The sequence below is a fragment of the Phalacrocorax aristotelis genome, chromosome 4, assembly GCF_949628215.1.
Source record: "Phalacrocorax aristotelis chromosome 4, bGulAri2.1, whole genome shotgun sequence".
In the NCBI taxonomy this organism is placed as follows: domain Eukaryota; kingdom Metazoa; phylum Chordata; class Aves; order Suliformes; family Phalacrocoracidae; genus Phalacrocorax; species Phalacrocorax aristotelis.
Genome location: NC_134279.1, coordinates 47282406 through 47305351, shown reverse-complemented (window position 1 = coordinate 47305351; position 22946 = coordinate 47282406). Strand labels below are relative to the sequence as shown.

At 39.9% G+C, this 22946-nt stretch overlaps 1 protein-coding gene across 3 annotated transcripts in view; it reads left to right on the top strand.

The window, feature by feature from the left end:
- The window catches only part of DCTD (dCMP deaminase), a 60045-nt gene extending 41833 nt beyond the window's left edge, over positions 1–18212 (top strand). For all 3 annotated transcript variants that reach the window (XM_075091185.1, XM_075091184.1, XM_075091183.1), the window contains exons 2-6: positions 2270–2381; positions 3772–3907; positions 13181–13297; positions 14829–14925; positions 16901–18212. In XM_075091185.1, the coding sequence (XP_074947286.1) occupies positions 2331–2381; positions 3772–3907; positions 13181–13297; positions 14829–14925; positions 16901–16979 (480 nt within the window). In that variant the 5' untranslated portion in view covers positions 2270–2330 and the 3' untranslated portion in view covers positions 16980–18212. The remainder of the gene's footprint in view (positions 1–2269; positions 2382–3771; positions 3908–13180; positions 13298–14828; positions 14926–16900) is intronic.
- Positions 18213–22946: the final 4734 nt, after the last annotated feature.

Below are 22946 nucleotides of genomic sequence, written 5' to 3'. Positions count from 1 at the left end.
CTTGTGTTCCTGTGCGCTGAGTTGAGGGAATTCTATCCAAACATGTGATGTTAAGTAGAAGTAATTGAGTAAGTGTTTCTTTTTTCGTTCTCTTTGATGTAAGCCTTCTGCTCATTTTTCAGACGAGCTCCTCTCCCTGTGAAGTTGGTACTCTGAGGATCCTCCACTTACATACAGCTCTGTATTTATGAGAAAACTAAATAGTTTTTGTTGTGTTTTGAATAAATGGGGTTGCTAGGGAATAATTTAACAAAAGGAGATCTCACAGTCTCTTAGTTCAGAGTACTTACTGTCTTTCTGGAGTTCTTTCCCCAGAATCTTTTATTCAGAATAGTAGTTCTGTGTTGTGTTCTGTGTGGTTGTGTGTTGCGTGCCTCTCTGAAGGCATCACTGTGAAGCTGGGAATGTATTAAACTGATCATTTAAAGTCTGATGGTGTTTTGGATTTTGTGAATCTGCTTTTGTGAGATATTTTAAATAATCGCTCAGATCAGCTGAAGCAGTTTCTTGGTATTTCAGTTAACCTGTCAAAGTTCAGTTTGACATGGAGAAGTGTGAGGGCATGTCTTTAATTTCTTCTTTCTGCTGTGAGCTTCTTTGAACACTTCTCTGAACACTTTTCTTAGTAGGATACTGCCCCAACCCTTTAGTTACGATGATTAAAGCCAGTTTGGGCACTCTCAGAATCACGTACTTGATTTTTGTGTTTGCTTTGACAATTGACAGTTCTGGGCACTATTCACAATGTTGTCAAAGTGTGAGAGAGGTATGCAGGTTACACCAAGAGTGTATGTTTCTCCCTCCTTATGTTGAGACAATGGCCTTAAAGATGATTGTCATTCATTCCAAGAACAAACCAAAATTGCTAACTTGTAATGTGCCATATATGAGCTATTAAAACCCAGCAATTTATCTTCGGTAAATAGCACCCTGTAGGTTTCTCAAGTACAATTTTATCATGTGGCACTGTCTTCCTCAAATAGCATAACCTCTTTATGACAAGCTAACTGCAAGCCTCTAAAATATGCTGGTTTATGTTTTTGGTTATAAAAATAATAATTAACAAAATACTTGTAATATTTGTTTGTCTTCAGAGAGTGCTAGAGTTGCTAGGAGATGTCTTGCTGCTTGCAGTTACCCATGGTGTAATTTTTCTGTATGGCTGTACATTGCTGGAAGGGTATCTCAGGCTGTAGTCCTTGGTCAGAGAAGCCCAAGAAGAAAAATACTGTGGCCCTTGTATTTTAATAGGATAATTACTTTGTTTGAGATGTGCCATCGTTTTGGTTTTCAGGTGTAGAGTTTGGGGAAATTTCTTTGAATTTGATCTTTTTCTTGAAATTTGCAAAGCTTAAATATGTTGGGAGGACAAGGAGGGGAGAGAGAGATGTCTGTCTTTCCTCTCTTTGAGCTGAAAAGCACAGAAATTTCCCTGTTGTTGCATCTTACACTGTCCAAGCAGTCTTTCAGCCATAAGCAGGCATCACCTTTTTTTTTTTTTTTTTTTTTTTACTCCCCTCCCTCCTTCCCACAAATAAATCCCCCCATGCAGGGAAAGATGCAACCTTTTGTGCCACTTTTTCCACTTTTCTGCATTATATCTAAGGGAAAAGTTCTTGAACCCATCTCCTCTCAGTTTTTAGAAGGCTTTCATAGGACATAATCTCAAGAGAAGCTTAGCAGGGGGCTATCAGGATGGCTTGCAGCCTCAGATTTTTGCTGGTAAGTGTTATAATGAGAGGCAAACTCGTGGCAATAACTGTGCGGGCAGAAACAAATGACTGCACAGGAAGCTACCACATAGCAACTGAGCAAGCTCTTGTTGTAGGCAGAGGTACAAAATAGCTTAAATTAGAGGCTCGCAGTTAGCACAGTCATCATAAAAAAAAGACTATGTTGTTTAGCTGAAAAGAATGTCAGTACATGATATACCTGAATCTTAGAAACATACAAGGTGTTATCTACAAAGGATAAATTGCTCTGTCTTTGAATAGCTCGGTGCTCTGAATAGCTCAGCCTTCTTATCTAAAACTGAAATTTGCAACCTCACTTGGGTGCCTTTCCCCTGAAAGGAAATGTTGCAAATATAAGTTCCTGGAAAGCATGTAACGCTGGTGGTTTTATTGTTAAAATATTAGTGAATGTGTGGTCTTCTTAGTCAGATTCTGATCCTGGTTACTTTAAACTTGTGCACATTAAAAGAATACAATCTGTAATAACTCTAGCTGTGTGTTGTTTGCTGATGGCTGTTTTTTTCCATGAACTATAGCTTCGGCAATGAAGCATCCTGCAAAAAACGAGAGGATTATTTGGAATGGCCCGAATATTTTATGGCAGTAGCTTTTTTATCAGCACAAAGAAGCAAGGATCCAAGTTCTCAGGTAAGAAGGCAACATACAAGAATATCATAACCTAATCTATATTGCATATCGCATTAGGTGCTCATGTAGCACTTTCAGGGATTTCTTACTGAAAGTTATTTCAGTATATAGCTATTCATTTTTTAACATGGTCAGCACATTTTGTTACAGAAATTGTCTTACTGGGTCTGGCCTCGTGTATAATTCTGTGTGTACATTTACGACTTGGAGTTTTGTAAATCTTTTCATCTAGAGGTTAAAATAACACATGCATTTTCTTTCCTTTTTCCAGTAAATATAGTTACTTTTAGGGGAGGATATAACGACTTAAAGTTTTAGATTGTAATTTTTTAAGACACAGCATTTTACAAGTTCCTTTTCCTCACCTGTCAGAGTATAAAAATCCCCTTTTGTTTGTTCTTGCGTTGACTGGAATTTTCTTTTAGTTTGGTTCCTCCCTCAGGTTCCCCTTCTGCCTCTGCTTCGCTGTCTGTCCCCATTCTTTGCTTCTTTCATGTGCCTCTGTTGAATATTGGTTTGAGGTGATTGATACATTCCCTGAAACATGCTATCCTGCAGGACCCAGTTGTCTTGTTAGGCTTCCTTTGTGTGAAAAAATTCAGGAGGCAAATCCCAGTAAAGCCATGGAATAAAATGCATGTCAACAGTCCACTCAATTACTCGCTGGCTTCTGTATGTTATGGCTCTTAGTTCTCTGAAGGTTATTCACTTAGGGCTAAATTTTTGTTACCTGAGAGCTGGTTGATAAACACATTGTGTGAATGAAAATCAGTACTATTGCCATTTCAATAAATCTAAAATATGGACAGAAAACATAAAAACGGGACACTTCATTCTGTAAGAAGGGTCCCTGGGCAAGCTTGGATTAAAGTAAAAAAGGATGGGAGTTAAAAGGTCTGGTATTTTGGTGCATGTTAGCATAAATAAGCCACAAAGATTTGTGAGCCTATCTCTGCCTAAGTCAACACTGTTGCATTTCTGTTGCATCTTCCATACCTTTTCCTTTGCTGCTGCTGCTTGTACTGCTGCTAGAAAAGCTAGTTTGGGGAGTTGAACTGACAGAAAACTTATCTTTAGTAGGGTTAGTTCAGTGCCGGTTCTGTTCCCTGAACTAGGTTCACTTCATATTCCGACAAGGAACAGTGCTGGCAGGCTGGGATGGGGGCTGCATGACCAGAGGGGTAGCAGGCTTGCATCTGCCCTGATTTATTTTAAAGCTCCACCAGTTAGGTACAATTGTATCCTTGCTCACTAGATGGTGTGACTTAATATTAAGTGAAGCTTGCACCTCTTAAATGAAAACTGTAGGACTGACTTTTCAGGTCCCATCTTTCTTGCTGATACATCATTTTGCATGCTGTTGGTACTGTATAAATCTGATTTTATTTAGGTTGGTGCCTGCATTGTAAATTCAGAAAACAAGATTGTTGGAATTGGATACAATGGGATGCCTAATGGCTGCAGCGATGATGTACTACCCTGGACCAGAACAGCAGCACATAGACTAGACACAAAATATCCTTATGGTAAGGCTTCCTGTGGTTGGCAGGTCAGACTTGTGGTGTCTGTATGTGTGACAGTTCAGCTGGTAAAATATTGATCAGTTTTTCTTCCACTCACCTGATTTTGTTAATGTGCTCATATGTGATACATCAGGATAAAAATCACACCTCTGAAAATAAATTAAAACAGTCTTTATGAAAGACTGACTTCCTGGTGAAGTATGCTCATAAATGGTTAGCCATTTTGGATTGTGTAGTGAAAACTTGTAAATATAATGCAGCTCATTAGCACACAGTTGCAGTTTATGCAGATGATTGCTGCTTCTGTGTGTTTGTCTCCACAGAAATTACAGAGAGCATGTATATGCAAAACAAATAATTGGGTCTAAAATACAGGTATTAAAATTGTAAGCTCCAGTGGTTGTGGGAAATTCCAGTGTTCAGGTGATGATGGCATAGGCAATACATATTATGAAGGAGCTAAATTTTGTTTGTCTCAAGTATTGATTGCTGTCATTCCATGCCATTTTTGCCTCATCTGGTGTGCAATGGATCTTCCCTGCTATGGGTGATGTGACTTTCATTGACTATTTCAGCCTCTGGTTTGATTCTCATTTACTAAATAAACAAAAGGAGTGAAGAGCAGGGGCGATTTCATGGTAAATGTGGCTGAGTGCTGCTTTGAATCCCGTCTTTTTCTTTGCAGCAGGCCTAACTTGGCCTTCTGCAAGCCTGCTTTGAAGGGTCCTCTGTGACTTGGTGCACCTATCAACAGGGCTGTACAGTTACTCCTCTGGGCCAGGTGTGGTTTGCAGGAACCAAGGAGACAACTTGCTGGGCTGCCTCAGGCTCCATGAGTGCTGGGTATGGAAATGGAGTTGAGAGCCGCCTTGTGGCGTGCAGTATCTGATGTTGGGGAAGAACCATGGTTAGGACTGATAAGGAAGGGAGGAATGTATGCTCTCTTAAGTCTCCTTTCTTCGTCTTTCTGCTTCCACCCTGGCTCCCACTGTACCTCTGTGGGGTGAGACCAATGCAGCAGAAGCCATGGGCACAGAAAAAATGGGTATTAGGAGCTCCTTCATCCTGTGTTGCATCTCAGCCTGTCCTAGGCTCAGGAGTGGCAGGGGGTAAGAATAGCAAAACTGAACAAGAGCCCTGAGAAATTCTCCCTTCCCTGTGCATGGGTGGGGGGAATGAGCACCAGAGTTCACCTTTTACAAAGAGATATTGATTATTTTCCAGTGTCAGTATTTATCTCTACCTATTAATTCTGTTTTTTACTTGTAACTTCTAACAGTTGGTCTTGATACAGAAAGTCAACATCCATGAGTTTTGCTATTCCCTGTGTTCACCCAGAGCTCCCTCTAAAAACTGGCATTACATTTTTTGGTTTCCCATAGCACTGAAGTAAATTATGCTATGCAGAGGTTCAGCACATAATTCATCAGTTACGTATTTGAGTTCTTAAAACCCCGGTACTTTGTCCTTGTTCACTTTACCAATTTGTTATAAAACCTCTAACCTCTTAAGCTTGAGACAGTTTCATATTATTTTTCATAAAAGATGTATTCCTGGTACTAGGGCCAGCTCCTGCCAAATTTTAAGTCTGCTCTGAAGCACAGAAGCACTGGTTTTGCATATAAAGACAGTACCATAATGGTACAACTTGGTATGACTGTTCTTTATTTATAGGGCGAGGAAACAAGTGTTAGTCCATTGATTAAATACAAAGTACTGAAAACAGAATATTGATTTTGGTTGAATCTTTATGCTGCTGTAATGTCTCAGTTCTGAACTAAGATCAGTGTGGGTGGTCTCAGACCTAAGCGTGTTCCCGGCACTCAAATCTAAGCTGACCAATTTAAACTAAAAATGCTGTATGAATTTGTGAGGAATCTTTGTACAAGATGGCCTGAGAATTTTTTTTTAGTTAATTCTGACTCCAAAAGATGTGGAGTAAAGTAAGAATCTCTAGTACATGATGTTCAAAGAATGCACTAACCAATCTAACAGCCTGGAGAGATTAGTTCATTTCTAGGATTTGGTCTAACTACTGCCCTTCCCCCAAGAATCTTAGTCTTCACCTCATTAAAAAAATCACAACTTTGTAACATAAAGTGTCTGCTGTGATGAATAAACGACCTGTTTTGTAATTCACAGATCATTTAAACTATAGCAATTTCTTATTAATCTTGATAGCACAGTTGACAGACCAGACAAGTATATATCTAAAAAAATCTTCCGCTTTAAAAAATTCTGGTAGATGCAGAGAGACACATAGAATTGCTGCTAAAATCTCATTAAACTGTCATGTTTTCCTTTCCGCTTTTGCTAATCATCACAGCATTTAGTAAATTGAACTTTTTATCCTTGCTTTTTCCTGACGAGCTTGTTCAGAGATGGTACAATCTTGCTGTGTGCTCCATTAGCTTACGGGAGTGCTGGCACCTTCATCACTAGAGCTGCAATGTAGTTTATTAGGTACAGCTGATGGTAATTGTGTACGTACCACCACACTAACTTGGAACGTGTCTTCTAGAGCTACTTTGTGCATCTGCAGTGCTACAGAAAAGGGCTGGGGGTGGATCTGAATGCTGACCTCCTGGTTTTATATACTGTTGTGGGTTAGGTATAAACATTAGCTCACTTCCATCTGTTTTGGACCACTCTGACTAGCTCTCTCCAGAAAGCCTGAGCATTCCTCTGCGAATGGCTTGCTCAAAGGCTGCTCCAGAGGGCAGGGTAGGAAAAAGGCTGCAAGAAAACTGTCATCCTGCATAGGAGTGTAATGCAAAGCCTGCTGAGATGGTATGCTTAACCCTCCTCCCTCCCTCAGGCCATACTGGGGGATATGCAAGGCATACTGTGTTTCCTGCTGTGAAAATACCACTCTGGTGGGCTGCAAAAAAAGTCATCTCACTCCTTTATGCACTTTGAACTGAGACATACAAAATAAGTATGTGGTGCCGTGGGACTCTTGAGACATGGAGCCTTGAGGAAACCCAGGGCCAAGTGCTATGTAATGCTGATGGAGCCCTGAGTAAGATGAACAGGAGCCAGTCTATGCCACTTGGCCTCAGGGCCAAGGGTCATTCCCTGGCCCTCTCTTTGTTTAGCAGCATAGACATAGCAGGGGATTGGACCCAGAGGCTATCTTTGCAGAACTGTGTTAGATGAGCCTGTAATAAATTTATTGAGCTCCAGCAGAACAGATGGGTGCATTGACCCTACAGCTCTGATCAGATTCAGTGTTTCATGGCTAGAAAACTTCCAGTTTCCACCCTAAATTTATTTGTTGTTAGTTTATATGTTCTTGTGTGTGCCAGGATTGTTCTTTTAGCTTTTCTTATGCGCTGTGATTAACCCTTCCTCCTTTCCCAACTTCCCCTGTGCACTTACTGATAGCAATAAACTTTTGAACTTTTGTTGTGAGGCTAAACAAGTCATGTCACTGTAATTTTTCTGTAAATTTTTCTGTATCTTGAAGTTTGTTGGCTTGAAATTCACCAGTGTCTTGTTATCTATGTCTGCTCCAGATTACTGTACATCTCTGACCTGTACCCTCAAGTGTGGGTTCTGCTCAGCTGAGTGTTAGGGAAAGGGTTGTGCTTGGTTAAAAAAAAAATCTGTATTTACCCATATCTAAGAGTAACCTGAGCTGCTACTGAAAGAAAGCATCAAAATGTGGTAGGTAGTGCTCACTTCATCTTAGAGGATGCAAATGTTTCCAAGGCGTTTGGATATTACAGGAATACTGATGTGGATCACCTGTATTGATACTACACATTCCTTATAAGAGTCTTGAAGCAGATTAAAACTTTCTTCCTTCTAGTTGTAGTGCATATTTGAACAGTTTAGTAGTATAGTCTCATTATGTCAGAAAGCACAGGGTGTTTTGCAGGATGTCATTTTGCACAGCACAAAATCAGGCTTTCATTGCTATGTTTGAACTGGCTCTTTCCAGGCTGCCAGTCAGTGACAGGAGCAGGGATGTTTCTGCGCACAAGAGAGAAGTGAAGGGCCAATTTTGAACACCTACTTTACCAAGTTGTTATTAAAAGCTCTTCCTGAAGCATTGTGTTCAGTACTGTGTGCAGAAGCTTCTTAATAATTAGACAAAATTCTGTCTTTCAGAGTGAAAAGTGAGTGCCCTTTGTTTCCCTTAGATGAATCCAAGGATTTGATGATGCTCAGTTTTCTTTCACAGATCATTTAAAATACTACATTTTTTTTCCTGTTAATGCAAGTTTTCCCACTAATGCTGGTTGCTGTGCTCTTGTTATGCCCTCTGTCTCCACTGTAATCTAAGCACATCCATTTGACAACCAGTCTCTAATTAAGAGAGTTTTAAATTAAAATGACTGGCAAATTTAGAAACCTCTGAGCAATGAAAAAAATATTGAGTAAATATGCTTACAAATATTTATACAGGTTCAGATACTATAAAATATGTGCTGTGGCAAAAAGTATGTTCTAATTGAACAGTACCTGCTGTGTAAATGAAACAAACTGTTATCAACATTTCCTCGTGTTAGGATTATGAGCTTTTTGTCAATTTTTAGAGAGATGAACACTCAAAGATATTCAGGCAAATGTTACTTTTGTAGAAGCTGTTATTTTGACAGCACAAAACTTGATAAGGCACTATGAGGAAGCGTGATGCTCTCTCTCCAATTGGCAGTGCAAAGCTGAGGATTCAGCTGGAAAGGGGATCCATAGCACAGTCTCCACCTACAGCCACTCACTCCCTTGTTCTGCATGGGTTTCTCTCCAGTTCTGGTGTTGTACATCAAACCTCTATAAGTTTGGAGATTTGGAAACACAAGAATAATTTATCTCGTTCTGCGTGCCCACTAAGAAATGCCTCTGTGTTCTGCTGAGAGTAGGAGAAACTTGGAGCAGGATGGGAGGAAATGGGAAGTGGGGTGGATTAGCTAATGCTTCTCAGGTTTTGAATGGAGTTTCTCTGGTTTGTCCCCAGCAGAATTTGTGACATTCAGATTTGGGCTAAGTGGTTCCCATCTTCACTTCCAAGTTGTCCTTTTTCACAGAAGAAAGCAGTGAGATTGGGACTGTTCCTTTTATTCTGACTGCAGTCTGAAAAGGCTAGGACTCCAATGAAATTTGGTGGTATTATCCTTGCCTTCCTGCCCTAACCACATCAACTGCTCTTCCTCCAGCATGCAGAGCAAGAAAGACAGCAGCAGGAATGGCTGAGGGCAGCGTCAGCCCAACATCAGTGTCCCGCCTTCCCCTAAATGCAGTGACCAGCAACCATCCCTATGCTTTCACAAAGGTTGAAAAAAGATTGATGTCATTCTACAAATTCCAGGTCCATCAACCACTGCCCCCAGTGGCTGTCACTCCAGACACCCTTCCTTCCAATAATATTTTTGTCCCTTCTATGATCCTTGCTGTATCCCGTGTCAGGGGTCCAGCAAGTAAGGGATGACTGGTAGGTGGAGCTTAGACAAAGACAGGATGGATAAGGGATTACCACAAAAAGGTGAAGATTTTACCGAAAGACTGAGAAGTGGGCTAAATTACAGAACTCCCTGTATCCATTTCTGTGCCAGGTTCCTGTTGAAGAACACTGTGCTATTATGATGTGTCTGTATTGGGAATCCCTAATATTTGTCAAGTTGGTTAACATGGCAGTATAAAAACTTACATTAATAAATAAGTCAAGACTTGCTGCATGACAATCTATATGCATTGAAATGTGTTCTTTTCAAATGTAACACAGTATTTAGTGCACAATTTCTAAAAATTCCTAGCCTGGCTCAGTTAGTAATTGATCACGTAGAAAGGTCATTGCCCCCAGCCCCTTCACTGATTACTTCTTAAAAGGTGAAATGTTGTGGTGGTCCCTACTCCAAGCTCTTTATTAAGCATGTAAGCCTTTGAAGAGTATTAAGAAACACTTCAACTAGTCCTGTAGCTCTCATAAAATCACCAGTCAGAACACTTTTAGTAGATGGGAAGAATACTTCTGACTCTGCAACCCACTAAGAGCATGCTCGTATTAAGTGGTTAATCCTGAAAAATTACCATTAATAGGGTAAGTAGGGGTCTCTGATTTACAGGTAGGCTTAAGGATGAGTGTCTCTTCATGTATGCAACACAAAGGAGTGTGCAATGAAAAAAGCTAGAAACAGTAGCAATTAATACTACCAGTAATGAAGCAGTCATTCATTTGCTTTTTTTACTTTTTTCCCCCCTCTCATGAATATAGTAGCAGGTGGTGGCAATGTCGGAGTGCACACTAACTTCTCACTGCATGGTTATTTCTCCAGCTAATGAAGCCTTTCGAGAATACTTCTCAAACCACTTTTCCAGAATGAAAACCAGTGTTGCAGACTTAATATTATGTTGGCTATACATTAATATTATTAAAACAAACAAACAAACAAAACAAAACACTAGGGCCCCCCGTAGGGTATTGTAAAAATTCTTAGGTTTACTGTCTATTTAAATACACAGTTTTCAGACTTCTGAATGGAGTGCACCTGTGGAAGGTTATTTTTTTAGCTTCTTACTGTCTGAGAGAGAGCAACATGTAACTATAGGTAGGAGCTCTTAACAGTTTAGAAAACTTCCTAACATCCCAAATGTGAACTACTTACTTGTTAACAAGAGGGATTTTGGACTCCTGGATTTGTTTTCTATCTCTCACTAATGCTCTGTACAAAGCTGGACAGGTCTATAAGAAAAATCTGGGGCTAATGGACCATCTTATCTATAAATCAGCTAACAGTCAATGCCTGTCTGTCAGAGAGAGGGGAATATGAGCAAGAGGCAATGAAGAGTGATGGGACAAAGCCTAAAAATATTTGCCTGATGCCTATACCCTCTTAAGGACTGTCTAGCGTAACATCCCTCACAGAGGCCAGTAGCAGATATCTAGGGAAATGTATAAAACAAAGACACATGTAATTATAGTTTCCTGGAATATTCTTCCAAGTTCCAACAACTGAGCCGAAATGGTTTTGTATTTAATAGCCCAGCAGACTAAAAAAAAGAAATATTGGAAGGAAAAAAAAAATTACTTCTGGAATCAATGCAAACTTCTAGTCCCATACAACTTTCTGCAATAAGTGCATTAAAATACTCTGTTCTTAACTTCAGATCATCTCAACTTTTTAAGATGAGCAGGAGGCAAAATTTATCTCTTCCCTTGGTCCAGCTGATTATCTTCTTTTAAGTTATTTTTGGCCTGAACTTGTTTTTTCTTGGGGTTTGTTGTTGAAAGTTCATAGAAGTCTGCAGAAAGAGCTTTTCTTTCTCATCAGGGCAGGAAGGAAACTTGTTGCAGTGCTAATAATGAAACTCGTCTGGTTTTACAGCTGAAGATTTCTGAGTTTTAGTGAAGGAAAAATATTTACTGAAGGGATTAGGGTGTGGGGTTTGTGGGTTTTTTTTTGTTATATGAGCCTTTAAAAACGTTCCCTCATCCTTCTTTCTGGAGGCCTTCCATATTTTAGGCTGCTGCCTAGAACGTAAGTATATTGTTTCAAGAAACTTAAAAGTGATGTTTCTGCCCTGTTGACATAACCTAGTTCCAGCTGCGGAAATAATGATACTCTCTTTCACTCAATTCTCTGTAACCCCAGAAAAATAATTCTCTGACTATTTATTGCAAAGCCCACGTAATATTAGTGCAACTCGGTAATGTGCTTGGAGTTGAATGTATTTTCTGGATTTTCTAAATGTATAGATGCATAGAATTGTATATCTTGTACACTTAATGGCATATGTTTAAAATACAGTGTGACCCCATTACAGTTGCAATAGAAATGTTTTTTTTTTTCTGTTTGCTTTTGTTAAATTTCCTAATTTTTATGTTCGTTTCTGGCTTTACTGTTTATGAGAAGGTATGTGGACAGCATGGTCATGGTGATGCTGGGGACGGCTTGTAGAAGTTGATACTCAGCTTTGTTTAGCAAGTGTTTGGTCCTTTGTGACTTGTCTACATGGGAAAGCTTGCGTGCTGTAAGTTAGGCTGTAAATTTATAGTGCATTAGCTGCTATATAGAAAATTCCATGTAGACATTTAGCGCATGCGGAAACATTTCCATTCGGTGAGGATTCCTGTGTGTTGGAGGTGCTGCACTCAGTTATTCTTTGTGTGGTGAGATCATTCACACAGAGGTCAGTACCTAGTAGGAACTGTACTGTAAGCTTGTGCTCCTAACTTTGCCTGTTTTAATTTTCCCCTGTATTCAAGGGAGAGGGAAACTTTTTTTTTAAACACATTCTTCAAAACAAGCAGTGGAAAAACTCTTAATGTTGTCTGCACGTGCAGGTCTCTAGATGAGCTCAAACCCACACCACACTTCAGCACCTGTTTATGAAGTAAGTCAGGGCAGCAGGAGGTTTCTTAGTAGGTAGGTACATAAATTATGCAACTTGCTGTCATTCCTAGGAGTAAACAGGAAGTTCTCACAGAGATCCTAATGTTTTTTTCAGAGGTTCATGGTGGATGACACAGAAACTGTGCTCTTCTCACCTGTGTTGGTAACACATTAGGTAATCTGCTGATGTGTACAGCACAAAAACCTAAATCCTAAGGGGCGATCTGTCCAGAAAGGGCTATTGTGTTACAGTGGAATAAGGCAGAGTGGTCTGTTGCTACCTGGCCTATCTCAAATCCTTGGAGAAATTGAGGACTGTTTTCCTGCTTGGGAAGTCTGGCACCTTTTAATGAGCAGTAAACTCACTTTAATATTAAAGCCGGGACATTTTTATGGTTGAGTGTGTCTTGTGTATTCTTGGGGTGAGAGAATCATGCAGCAGCGCTGAGCCATTCTGAGACCCAGAGGACGGAGCTGCTCGGTTTTACTTCGCGATTCTCCTGCCTTTAAGAGCTCACAGTGCACTCTTATAACCATATGACTGTTCCTGTCTGTGCATGTAAACACATAAATGAGCTGTTTTATACTGGCAATTAGATACTCCAGAGAGTTGTGAAGCTGTGAGATATTGCTTCACTTAGGGTGGTTGCAACTACTTGGCCCACAGCCTACGGCTTTGTTGCCTGCAATAGGTGTTAGCAAATGGCAATGCTAATGTGCTTAATGATATCATTACTAATCGGCAGCCTGGTCAGAACAATTGACCTTCATTGATCTTGGTATTTGCTTTTATTTCTTCCACAGCCCTTTATGACGAGCTGTGCAAGCTATTTGCCTTTGAAAGGATGTAAGCAGTTATATTGTAACACTTTAATTTTAGTTCGACTGATTTATTTTAACAAACAGCATTATGAATTGTTTCTTTTTTTTTTTAAATCAGTGTGCCATGCCGAACTGAATGCCATCATGAACAAAAACTCAGCTGATGTGAAAGGCTGCAGCATGTATGTTGCCTTATTTCCATGTAATGAATGTGCAAAGCTCATCATCCAGGCAGGTAAGGAGTAGTGCCAGCTCGATTTGTCAGGGTTGCAGTGCTGCCTGCTCGTTGGTATCTTACCACGGATGTATTTGATGTTAAATTGCTGCTGTTAGATCTAAATTAATTGCACTGTCAACTTCATAAGATGCTACTTGTGGGGTTTTCTTGCATGTGAATGGTGCCAAATTTTTCCAGTGCTAATTGCATCTTCTGTGATTCTAAGCGTGCTTCTAATTTAGGTTTGTAACTTCTTAGACCAGGAGCTGCCAAAGAACAACACAGGCTTTGCATATAATTACTGTCAATTTTACCGTGCTCTGACACATGGAATAGAGTAGGGCAGAAAGAAATAAACTTCCGCATGACAACAGGTCTGTTGGGAGTATATACATGAAATTTTAATTTGAATGTGATGCATGGTAGATATTTGAAGATTTTAAAATATCTTTGCTCATAAATGTCATAAGACTTCTATGATCCTATTTTAATTATGTCTTTCATTACAATTGTTATAAATCCGTGCCACTGCAGCAAGTGTGCTAGCCTAAATGTGTCGCCTTTTTTCAGATTAGGCATATCTGCAGTAGGCTTCAGTTCCGTAAAAATCTCTGCTTTAAGGTAGCATATATTCTGCTCATTGAGTGAAGTCCTGCAATCCTAACACGGATTGCTATTCTGGGGAGTTTCTCTCACCACTAATGGCCACAGGAATCTAGGAAGAAAGTAGCAAACACAGTCCTGCCTTATTTTGGTCAGTAAGGTTTGAAATGAAGAGAGGTGAACGGGGACAGATGATGGTATTCTGTATTTGTGCTCCATTTCTCTTATTTACAGAATCAAAATCAAATGGTCTTCAAGGTAGATTAGCTGCTTGTTCGCAACGTGGTCACTCATCCTTTTCCTTGTGCACTTTGGTCGGCGCTAAGTTGCAATGTATTGATACTTATGTTGTCTGGTAAATACAGTGAGGAGTTGGTAGGCTCTGAAATGCTTGTAACTTCTCTTGGGTCAGCCTTTACACTTCTCCCCTGCCTAAGTAATTTACGCACAGATCATTCAACAGTTTCAGGCAGCATGTGTTTATGAGGATTTGAATCTGGGACTGGGAGCTATTTGCAAAACAGAGAACAAAAGGAAGAAACATCCCTTTATAGCTATGCATTTGGAAGGGGAATGGGATTTGGGGTTTAAGTTCTTTGTGGGGAATTTTATCTCTATTAGAGAGGTAGAAAAAAGTTTTCCATTACTTTTGCAAAAATGCTTAATTTCTAGTCTGTCTGTCTTGTGATTTTGCCTGCGAGCTTTTGGTTCTGGTTTTCTGAGTTAAACTTAGATAAAAGTGGGGAAAAAACCATTTTCCAATGTTTTTGAAAGAACTGTTTTCCAAAACAGCTCTACCTTACATAGCCTTACATTCTCAAGTACTGTCTCTAGTATTTTGGGACGTAGCGGTGCTGCCTTTTCTGATTTTGTGCACCAGTTTTTATATGACGTTACTCTTTTTTTCCAGCATAATTTTAACATTTTTCCTATATGCCTTTTTTAGGCATAAAGGAAGTTATTTTTATGTCTGACAAGTATCATGACACTGCAGAAATGACAGCTGCACGGCGGATGTTTGATTTAGCAGGTGTTATATACAGGTAAGAGAACTTTGGATTAACTCTGTTTTTATTTTTGAAAGCAAAAAATGGTGTGTGAAAGAGACCAGCTTTAGGGCAAAAGTTTTTCTTCTTTGCATGGTGCAGCATTTTATTCTTTGGTAGTGTTTGTAGATGGTTTGCTCTGTATGCCTGCAAAAGATACTGGATTGACAGACTGCTGCACGTTTTTGTCTTGTATATGGTTAAATTTCAGTTTCTTAACATTTGTATGAGAAAGTGGTGCATTTGGAATATTAATTTCATTCCTGGACTGCAAGTGAATTTGCGAATATGATGGTTATTTGTTATATTGTACCTGGGAGAGTCATCGCTGACCCTGCTTTGAGAAGGAGGTTAGACTAGATGACCCCCTGAAGTCCCTTACAACCTGAATTATCTTATGACCGTATGAGTTGGACTGAAATGACCAAGTGGTTTTTGTGTGTGTGGATTACCTGATCCTTACTGAAATTTTAGGATCTTTTTGTTGCAGTCAGTTTGGGAAGGTGTGAAAGCAGCCACCCATAATTAATTCTTGGTGTCTAAAGCTGTCCAGTCTTCTTTGGTCAGCTTTTCTTGTGAGAAAAGGATAAAAATTGGAATATCTGCCTTAAAGTAATGAGAATCTGAGAAATGTTTGAAGAGTGGTGTTTTTAAGGACACTGACAGAGACACCTAAAGACAATCTGTTCAACAGCTAGTTTGATAGCAATAACATGCTGTGGGTGAGGCTAATTATGCAGGCAGGGAGGCTTTGCAACTCTAAAAAGTTTTACCATATTAATATAAAGGCTTCAAAAAATTTGCAAACATAACAATTCTGACAGATAAAATTTTAGGATGAAGGGTGCCCACTGGGCTAAGAAACAGCCATGGAAAAACACAGCAGTACTTGATATTCACTTTTAGTCCTTCAGTGTATTTCCTGACTGCTAAGACTATTTGACTAAAAAGCATAAATCATTCCCTTGCCAGTCAAATCTTGCAACTTCTCCAGGGTGAGAAATGTTCTTGCACTTCAGATTGCTATTTCGGACAAAGCATTCAGAGTTCCTGTGGCCAGCAGCATGCGCTTTTCTGTGTTGACCATTATTCATTCCTGTATTGATTATTAAGGATGTAGGTGGTACTTAATGAATCTCTTGAATTGAACTGCAGAGCTTAATTAGGCACTAAATCCACACTATTTGCATAATCCTTTGTTTGCTGGTAGACTGGAAAATATATGCTCAGTCCCCGAATATCTTCCTTGCTAATTGCTGTAGCAGATGCTCTAATGATAATAAAAGGAAACATTTTGTGGCAGAATTAATTTTACAGTTCTAAAGTTACAATTTAAAAATTATTCCCTCTTAACTAGTTTGGTTTTTCCCCACTATTCCCCTAGCACAAAAATTATTTTAATATACGGAGGCAAAGTTTGAAAGTGTTCTTTGAAAACTTGGCAGGAAAAAAGTGATCAAAATATTTATCAAAGTATATTCCAAATATCTTTTATATATACATACGTATATGTGTATATACATTGCATCTACAGTACATTAAAACATTTTTAGGGATACATATATGTGTACCTATAAACCTATAGATTATACATATATACACATATATCTTTTAAATCTATATTAAAAATATTAGAAATATAAATATACATGAACAAAAATCCCAGCCCTGGTAACATGATGCCACCACCTGCAGCTAAGTTGTTAAAAGTCCTTTGACTCCTGGGTAATTTATGAACTCCAATAGCCAAAGAATGTACAGGCTAACCCACCCCATGTGTCTTTTTTGTCTTAGTCTTTCTTGTCCAGGTTTCTCTCAGTGTGGTGCGCTATAATTGGCTCCCATAGAGATAAAAACTATGTGAATCCGAGGAGGGGTTTTTTTTTATTGCTTCAAATATTTAGCTGGAGCTAAAGCAAGCAAAATGTTTTAACTACTCACTAACTAATATCTGTGGTTTTCTTTATTTTAGGGAATTCAAGCCAAAGTGTAACAAGATCATCATCGACTTTGATTCAATTAACAGCAGACCAAGTCAAAAGCTTCTGTGAATTAAGTCTCATTAAGTCTCTAGAAGACTGTGATTATCCTTTTCTAAAAAGCTGCTAATGCCTTTCATCTTGAAGTTACTTGCAACTTTTTAATGGCTTCTGTAGCTAAAGTAGATGTCTAAGAAATCCAAGGCATAAAATGTCCCCCTCACTTCATCTTGTCATGTGGAATCTAAATCTACTTAAAAATTTTTAATGCCTTTATCAAAACTGCTTTAAAAGTCTAGAGACATGGAGATGAGACAATATAATGTATGTAAAGAAAACTATTCTGATTCTTGCCGTACTCATCACCACATGCTCTGGTAGGCTGTCAGCATTGATTTAGACTCAGCGTAACACTAGTACTTATTGTAACCGGTAGTACAGTAGAATATGCTAATCTCTCGATCGGATACGTGGATCTAAATAGTTGATCCTAATAAAGGACAAAAAAGGTTATCCACGCAAACACCACCTAGCTTCCATGCTTCCAGCTAGCATAACACTAATATTTTAAAGGGTTATACAGCTTAAAGTATGTGATATTCTGCCTGTGTCATCCAACAGATGAAATACTGATTTTTCTTGTAATTGCTATCTAAGACTGTCATACGTGGGAAGGGGTGAGGGGGGAAGTTGTTCTGAGAATGGTCCGTGCCGGACTGAGCTTTACAGGTGCATTCAAGCCCTTGTTTTCCCCAAGACTCCAGAACTGGAGCAGGTCAAGGGAGTAAATCATTTGGGATTCTTACCTGGAGTTGGTTTTCATGTGCAGAAGGAAATTATTGTATTGGTCTAAGCTGTTTCTACACAATCAAACACAGTTCAGTCTTAAAATCAACCTGTAAGATAACAGAATAATTTTTTGTCCTCTGAGAGAAATTGGAGATAGTCAACCCATATCTATATCTGTGCCAAAAGAGGTAATTATTGTGTTAGCTTGTTTCCCAGTGCTGGCGTAGTACCTTCATTTTCATAAATGTTGCCTAAAATAATATCCTTTTTAATTTTATCTTGAGATCTGGGAATAGATTTGAGTTCCTTTTCTCTAATTTGATTTTTTAAAATTAAATATGCCTAATGGCTTTGTTTAGATAACATTGGCGGTTGGGTTGTTGGTTTGTTTTTTTTTTTTAAATGTGGTTATACTTCAATGAGCTTTTATTTTCTCTATAAAAGCTTTTTTTCATATTTTGGGACATTATGTAATTTGGCTTCATACCAGTATTATTAAAGTCTTATTAAAATCCACTACATTGAAGTAGACTCATTATTATAATATTAAACCATGTCCTTGGCTCCAGAGTGCTGCTGTTTTCGCAATCATATGCAAAGCGTATTTTGTGCATTTGTGACATTACATAAAGCGTAATGTTCATGAACCATTTGGCTACTAAAGGGAGCATTGTAATGTATTATAAGATGTGTCCATTTATAAAGTAATTTCTGACTTTCTTTTTTCCCTGCAACTGTTTTCCACCTCAAAATTGGTGTATGGCTTACTGCCAGAAGAAGAAATTTGCACATATGTGGAGGGGGAGGGTGAAACCTGAAAAATTACTTTAATAAAATGTCACTAAAACAGCTTATGCACGTCTTTTTCTTTGGCCTGAATTAATAAGCAGGAGCATTTTGAGTTGTACTGGTCTGACAGTGGGACAGAGGGGAGAGAAGAAGCAGAATTTTTGGTTTGGGCAGCAAATTGCTGTTTTCTTCATAGATAATTGCCTATCTAAGTTCAGACTTAAAAGATGTATGCATTGTGATTCTGGTTACTTTAAGTATTTTTATGTCAGGCCTTGGATAATGGGAATGTATAATGTGCATAAAAACTCAGGAGTTTTTTGAACCCATGCCCAGGTGTTTTTAGGAATGTAATGTTTTTTATAATGACTTTTTTTCCCCCAACAAGGACTTTCCTGCTTGTGTAACAGAAGAGCACTACTGGAGAATATGATAGGATTTAGATTTCTACCGGTCAGTTTTTGATCTGATAGAGCCCCATATACAAGCTTTCAGAGTACTTGTCAATTGGCTCAGGCTAAGTAAGCGGGTGCTCTGATTTCCAGGGCAACTTTATGGAAGGGGAAAAAAGCACACGCACACTCCTGAGGCAGCGCATTCTTAGTTTGAGGTTAATGTTTTAGAGCAAATCTTAAAGAAGGTTTGACCCTTGCTGTGTGTGCATGCCTAGACATCTGTATGCTTCTGCCTTTTTTTAATAGTTCAGGAGATAGTGCTTTGACTTCCAAATAAAGAATAATTACTGGAGGAAGCTATGGAAACCGGTAAATATAATAAATTGTGTTTCTGCTCCTGAAGCTTGAGTTCAAGATGAATTAAACCATTCAGGCTGGAAGGGCCTCTGGAGGGCGTTTAGTCTTACCCCTTGCTGAAAGCGTGGTTGACTTACAAGTTGGATCCAGTCGCTCAGGCCTTGGCTGGGTGGTTATGTCCAAGAAGAGAGACTTCTGCAGCCTTTCTGGTCACCCATTCCAATATTTGATCCACCCTCACTGCATCTTTTTCTTTTTTCTTCTGTCAGAATTTCCATTGCTACAGGTTATGTCTGTTGCCTCTCATCCTTTTGCTGTACGTGTCTGAAGAGAGTCTGTCTGTCTTCTCTATCACCACCCATTAGGAAGCTGAAGTCGGTGGTTAGGTTACCCCACCTTTAACCGCCTCTGCTCCAGGCTGAACAAATGCCATGCTCCCATCCTTTGTCACGCATCATGTGCTCCATCCTCTCACCATCTTGCTGTTCCCTCACTGAATGTCTCATACGGGGAACCCAAAGATGACGCTACTCCAGGTGTGGTCTTACGTAAGCTGAATAGAGGAGCATGAATAATAATTTCTGTTGAGCTGCTGGCTACGCGCTTTCTAGTAGCGCCTGGTCTGTGGAGAGCCTTCTCTGTTGCAAAGGCCTGTCATCTTGTCCACCTGGATTCCTGGGTCCTTTTCTTCCAAGGTGCCCTCCAGCCAGCGGGCACCCAGCCAGCACGGATTTGTTCTGTTCCTGGTGCGGGACTTCAATGTGTTCCCATCAACCCATTCCTCCAGCCGTTAGTAATCAGTTGTTGGTACGGACGGACTTTGAACCACTGACCACTACTCTGAGCCTGATCGCTGACCAGTGAGAAACTTCATGGGTCCCATCGTGACCGCCAGCACCACTCCACGGTAAAGCACCTCCCCAGCCTGCTGTGGGAAGGGGAGGTGATTGCAGGCTGAGGCTTCGTGAGAGATTGCATGAAAAACCCAGTACAGGAAGCTGAAAGGAGGCTCTGGGGAGCACTTTGGCAGTTACTTGAGCAGCATTAATTGGAGGGAGAAATCACATTCAAGTGAAATGCTGAGATCTTATCCTGTTCAATATAACTCTGTCTTAAAGGTTCAATCTAAATCCTGCCATCATCTAGATTTTCCTTCAAAGTATTATTCTATTCCCCTGTCGGAGAACCCAAGGAATGGGCAATCTTATTTACGTATAGTTCATTTAAGAAAGGGTGGTGTCACAGGCTGGCATACTGAATGAGAGCATAATTGCCATCTCTTTGAAGCTCTGATCACTGACTGAGCATTTTATTGCTTTGTATTTTAGGAATATTTTCACAAAGATAACAAAAAGTATGCTGTGACCAGTACAATTGTTCTGATTTCCAAAACAGCTGATGATAACGTTGCCAATAAAAGCTCTTCTGGTGCATCACTCAGACTGAAAGCTCTTAGGTGTGTAACTGCAGAAGCTGCAGTAGGGTGTCTGCTACCAAAACTAATCTTGCAGGGATTTTAAGCTGGTGTGAACAAACAAAATAGACAAAAATTCTGACTTGCCACTCTTGGCTGGTGATGGGAGTCTATGCAAGTGAGGTGGGACAAAGTGCAGAGGCCTCACCTGATTGCCCTGAGGCAGCAATTACACCGGGCTGGGTCTCACCTGGGGGCCTGGGGTAAGTTTACGAGGTGTGGCTGGGGCTGTGGGGAGCAGGTGGGCTGCAGGGAGCCTGGAAGTGTCTGTTGAGTAGTGTGAGACTCATGAAGGAGCAGCAAGCAGTGCTGTGTAGTAATCCAGCGGGGTTGGCTTGGGTTTTTGCTACACTGGGAGCACTTAAGGATGAAATACAGAAGTGACCACAGCTGAAAGGCCATTTATTTGCAGCTGTTTCTTCTCAGTTGTAGGTAAGAAAGGGATTTATATAATACAGGGCTGGAAGTGTGAGGTACCAACTCTTTCTCTCTTCAGTGGTAATGGCTCAAAGGGTTTGCTCCACTAAAGCCTCTTTTAGCAGATTTCTCTCTTCCTTCCCTTTAAAATCTAGGTTTATCTAATGTAAAACTCTCTGATTTGAGAACAGAGGGGTAAAACTTGTTTCAAGCACATAGTCTGCATCTGCTCTGTGTTCTCAGCCTTGGGAACTACTGAAAGGCGCACAGTAGAAAAGCATTAGACAGAGCTGACTGTCTAAGAAACTTCATATGAAACCTTTAAATCCATGTTCCCTTCTTTTTACACTTAAGTCACCTGTTTACTTTCTCTGGCTTGAAGGAAATGAGGGGGAAAGAGGAAAAAAAAAAAGGATTTGTGAACTGTCTCTGCCTTATTCAAAAAAACGCATCTTCCCAGCATTTACAGCTCAGTTAAACAGCAGCAAAAGCTTTAATGAAGCGTGTGGTTAATCAAGCTATGAAAGAGAGCAGTATTTTATTTTATTTTATTTTGCTGGAGTAGGAGCTTAATTGCAGCAGCTTGCTTCCTAAAGCTGCTCATCTTCAGGAGCCCTGGATTTACGTCATTCAAATGCTTCAACCACATCAATGTGGCTGGGCTTTGAACCCCTTCCCTGCTGAGGAGATACCCCGGGAGGAGGGTGCCTTGGGCAGCTCCGTGCCTATGAGGCACCACCAGATAATTGTGGCTGGAGGGCTGCTGCCTGTCGCTCCGAATAATGAACAAGGAGGGCACCATCTTTCTGTGAACTGTGCAGCAGAAAGGCAATGCTTAAAACGGAGATATATGTGACAGGGTACATGAATTACAGTGGTTTGTTTTCTGTCTCTACCTGGTGTTTTTTTTAGGAGGAATTAAGGAGCAGGAGAATAGGAAACTGCTACTTCTCTCCTGTATGCTTTAAGGTTTGTGCTGGGAAATCTGGCCTCTGTCAGGGCACTCCCTCTCATCCAAATATGGGGGGGGGAAGCTTGACATGCTGGATTTTTAGTTGTTGACATTATTTACTGTGCTCTTAACAAACGGTGCCCTAAGGAGAGTGAGAATAATGTGCTCCAGCAGCAAAATATGCATAATAAAGAAGCAATTGCCTATGGTTTCCTGGGAATTCTTACTCCGTGCTCTCTACCTCCCTATTCCTTCATTGTTTCAAGCTAATGTGTATTTCAGTTCTGCCATGCAAATATTCAGAAGGGCTCCCTGCACCAAAGGGGAGGAAAAGAAATATATTCAAATCACCGCTTCAGTGGTGTAAGTTGTGTCTTGCTTTGCCAGAGACTTGGGTACATTATTTAGTTGGCTGTGTAACTGCTGTTGCTGCTTGTTGACTTGTGCTGAAGTCTTTTATGTGGCATATCTTGTTGTGAGCGGGGGGTTTTCCCTCCACTGTTCAATCAACTCTGTCTGCTAATCAGAATGTTACTGGGTAAACAGGACTGATTAAAATTAAAATTTTAATTTTGTGTTGTAAACAATATGGCACTTTAATATTTGTACTGTTATTAAAGATACTAATAATAATGCATCTCGTGTTTTGTGGTACAGTTTTCATATTTATTTCTTGAAGTGCTGATAAGTTTTGCTAGAGCGCTTTGCATTCAGGTGCCAGGATTTTGTATGCCATGTATTCCCTTCTTCAAAGGTGACTACTTAATTATATTGGGTATGGATATCCTATTTATTCGCTCTGGTTTTAAATCTCACGGGGAAGAAATGTTTCTGTGACAGCTGGGGACAGTACACTGTAGGAAACA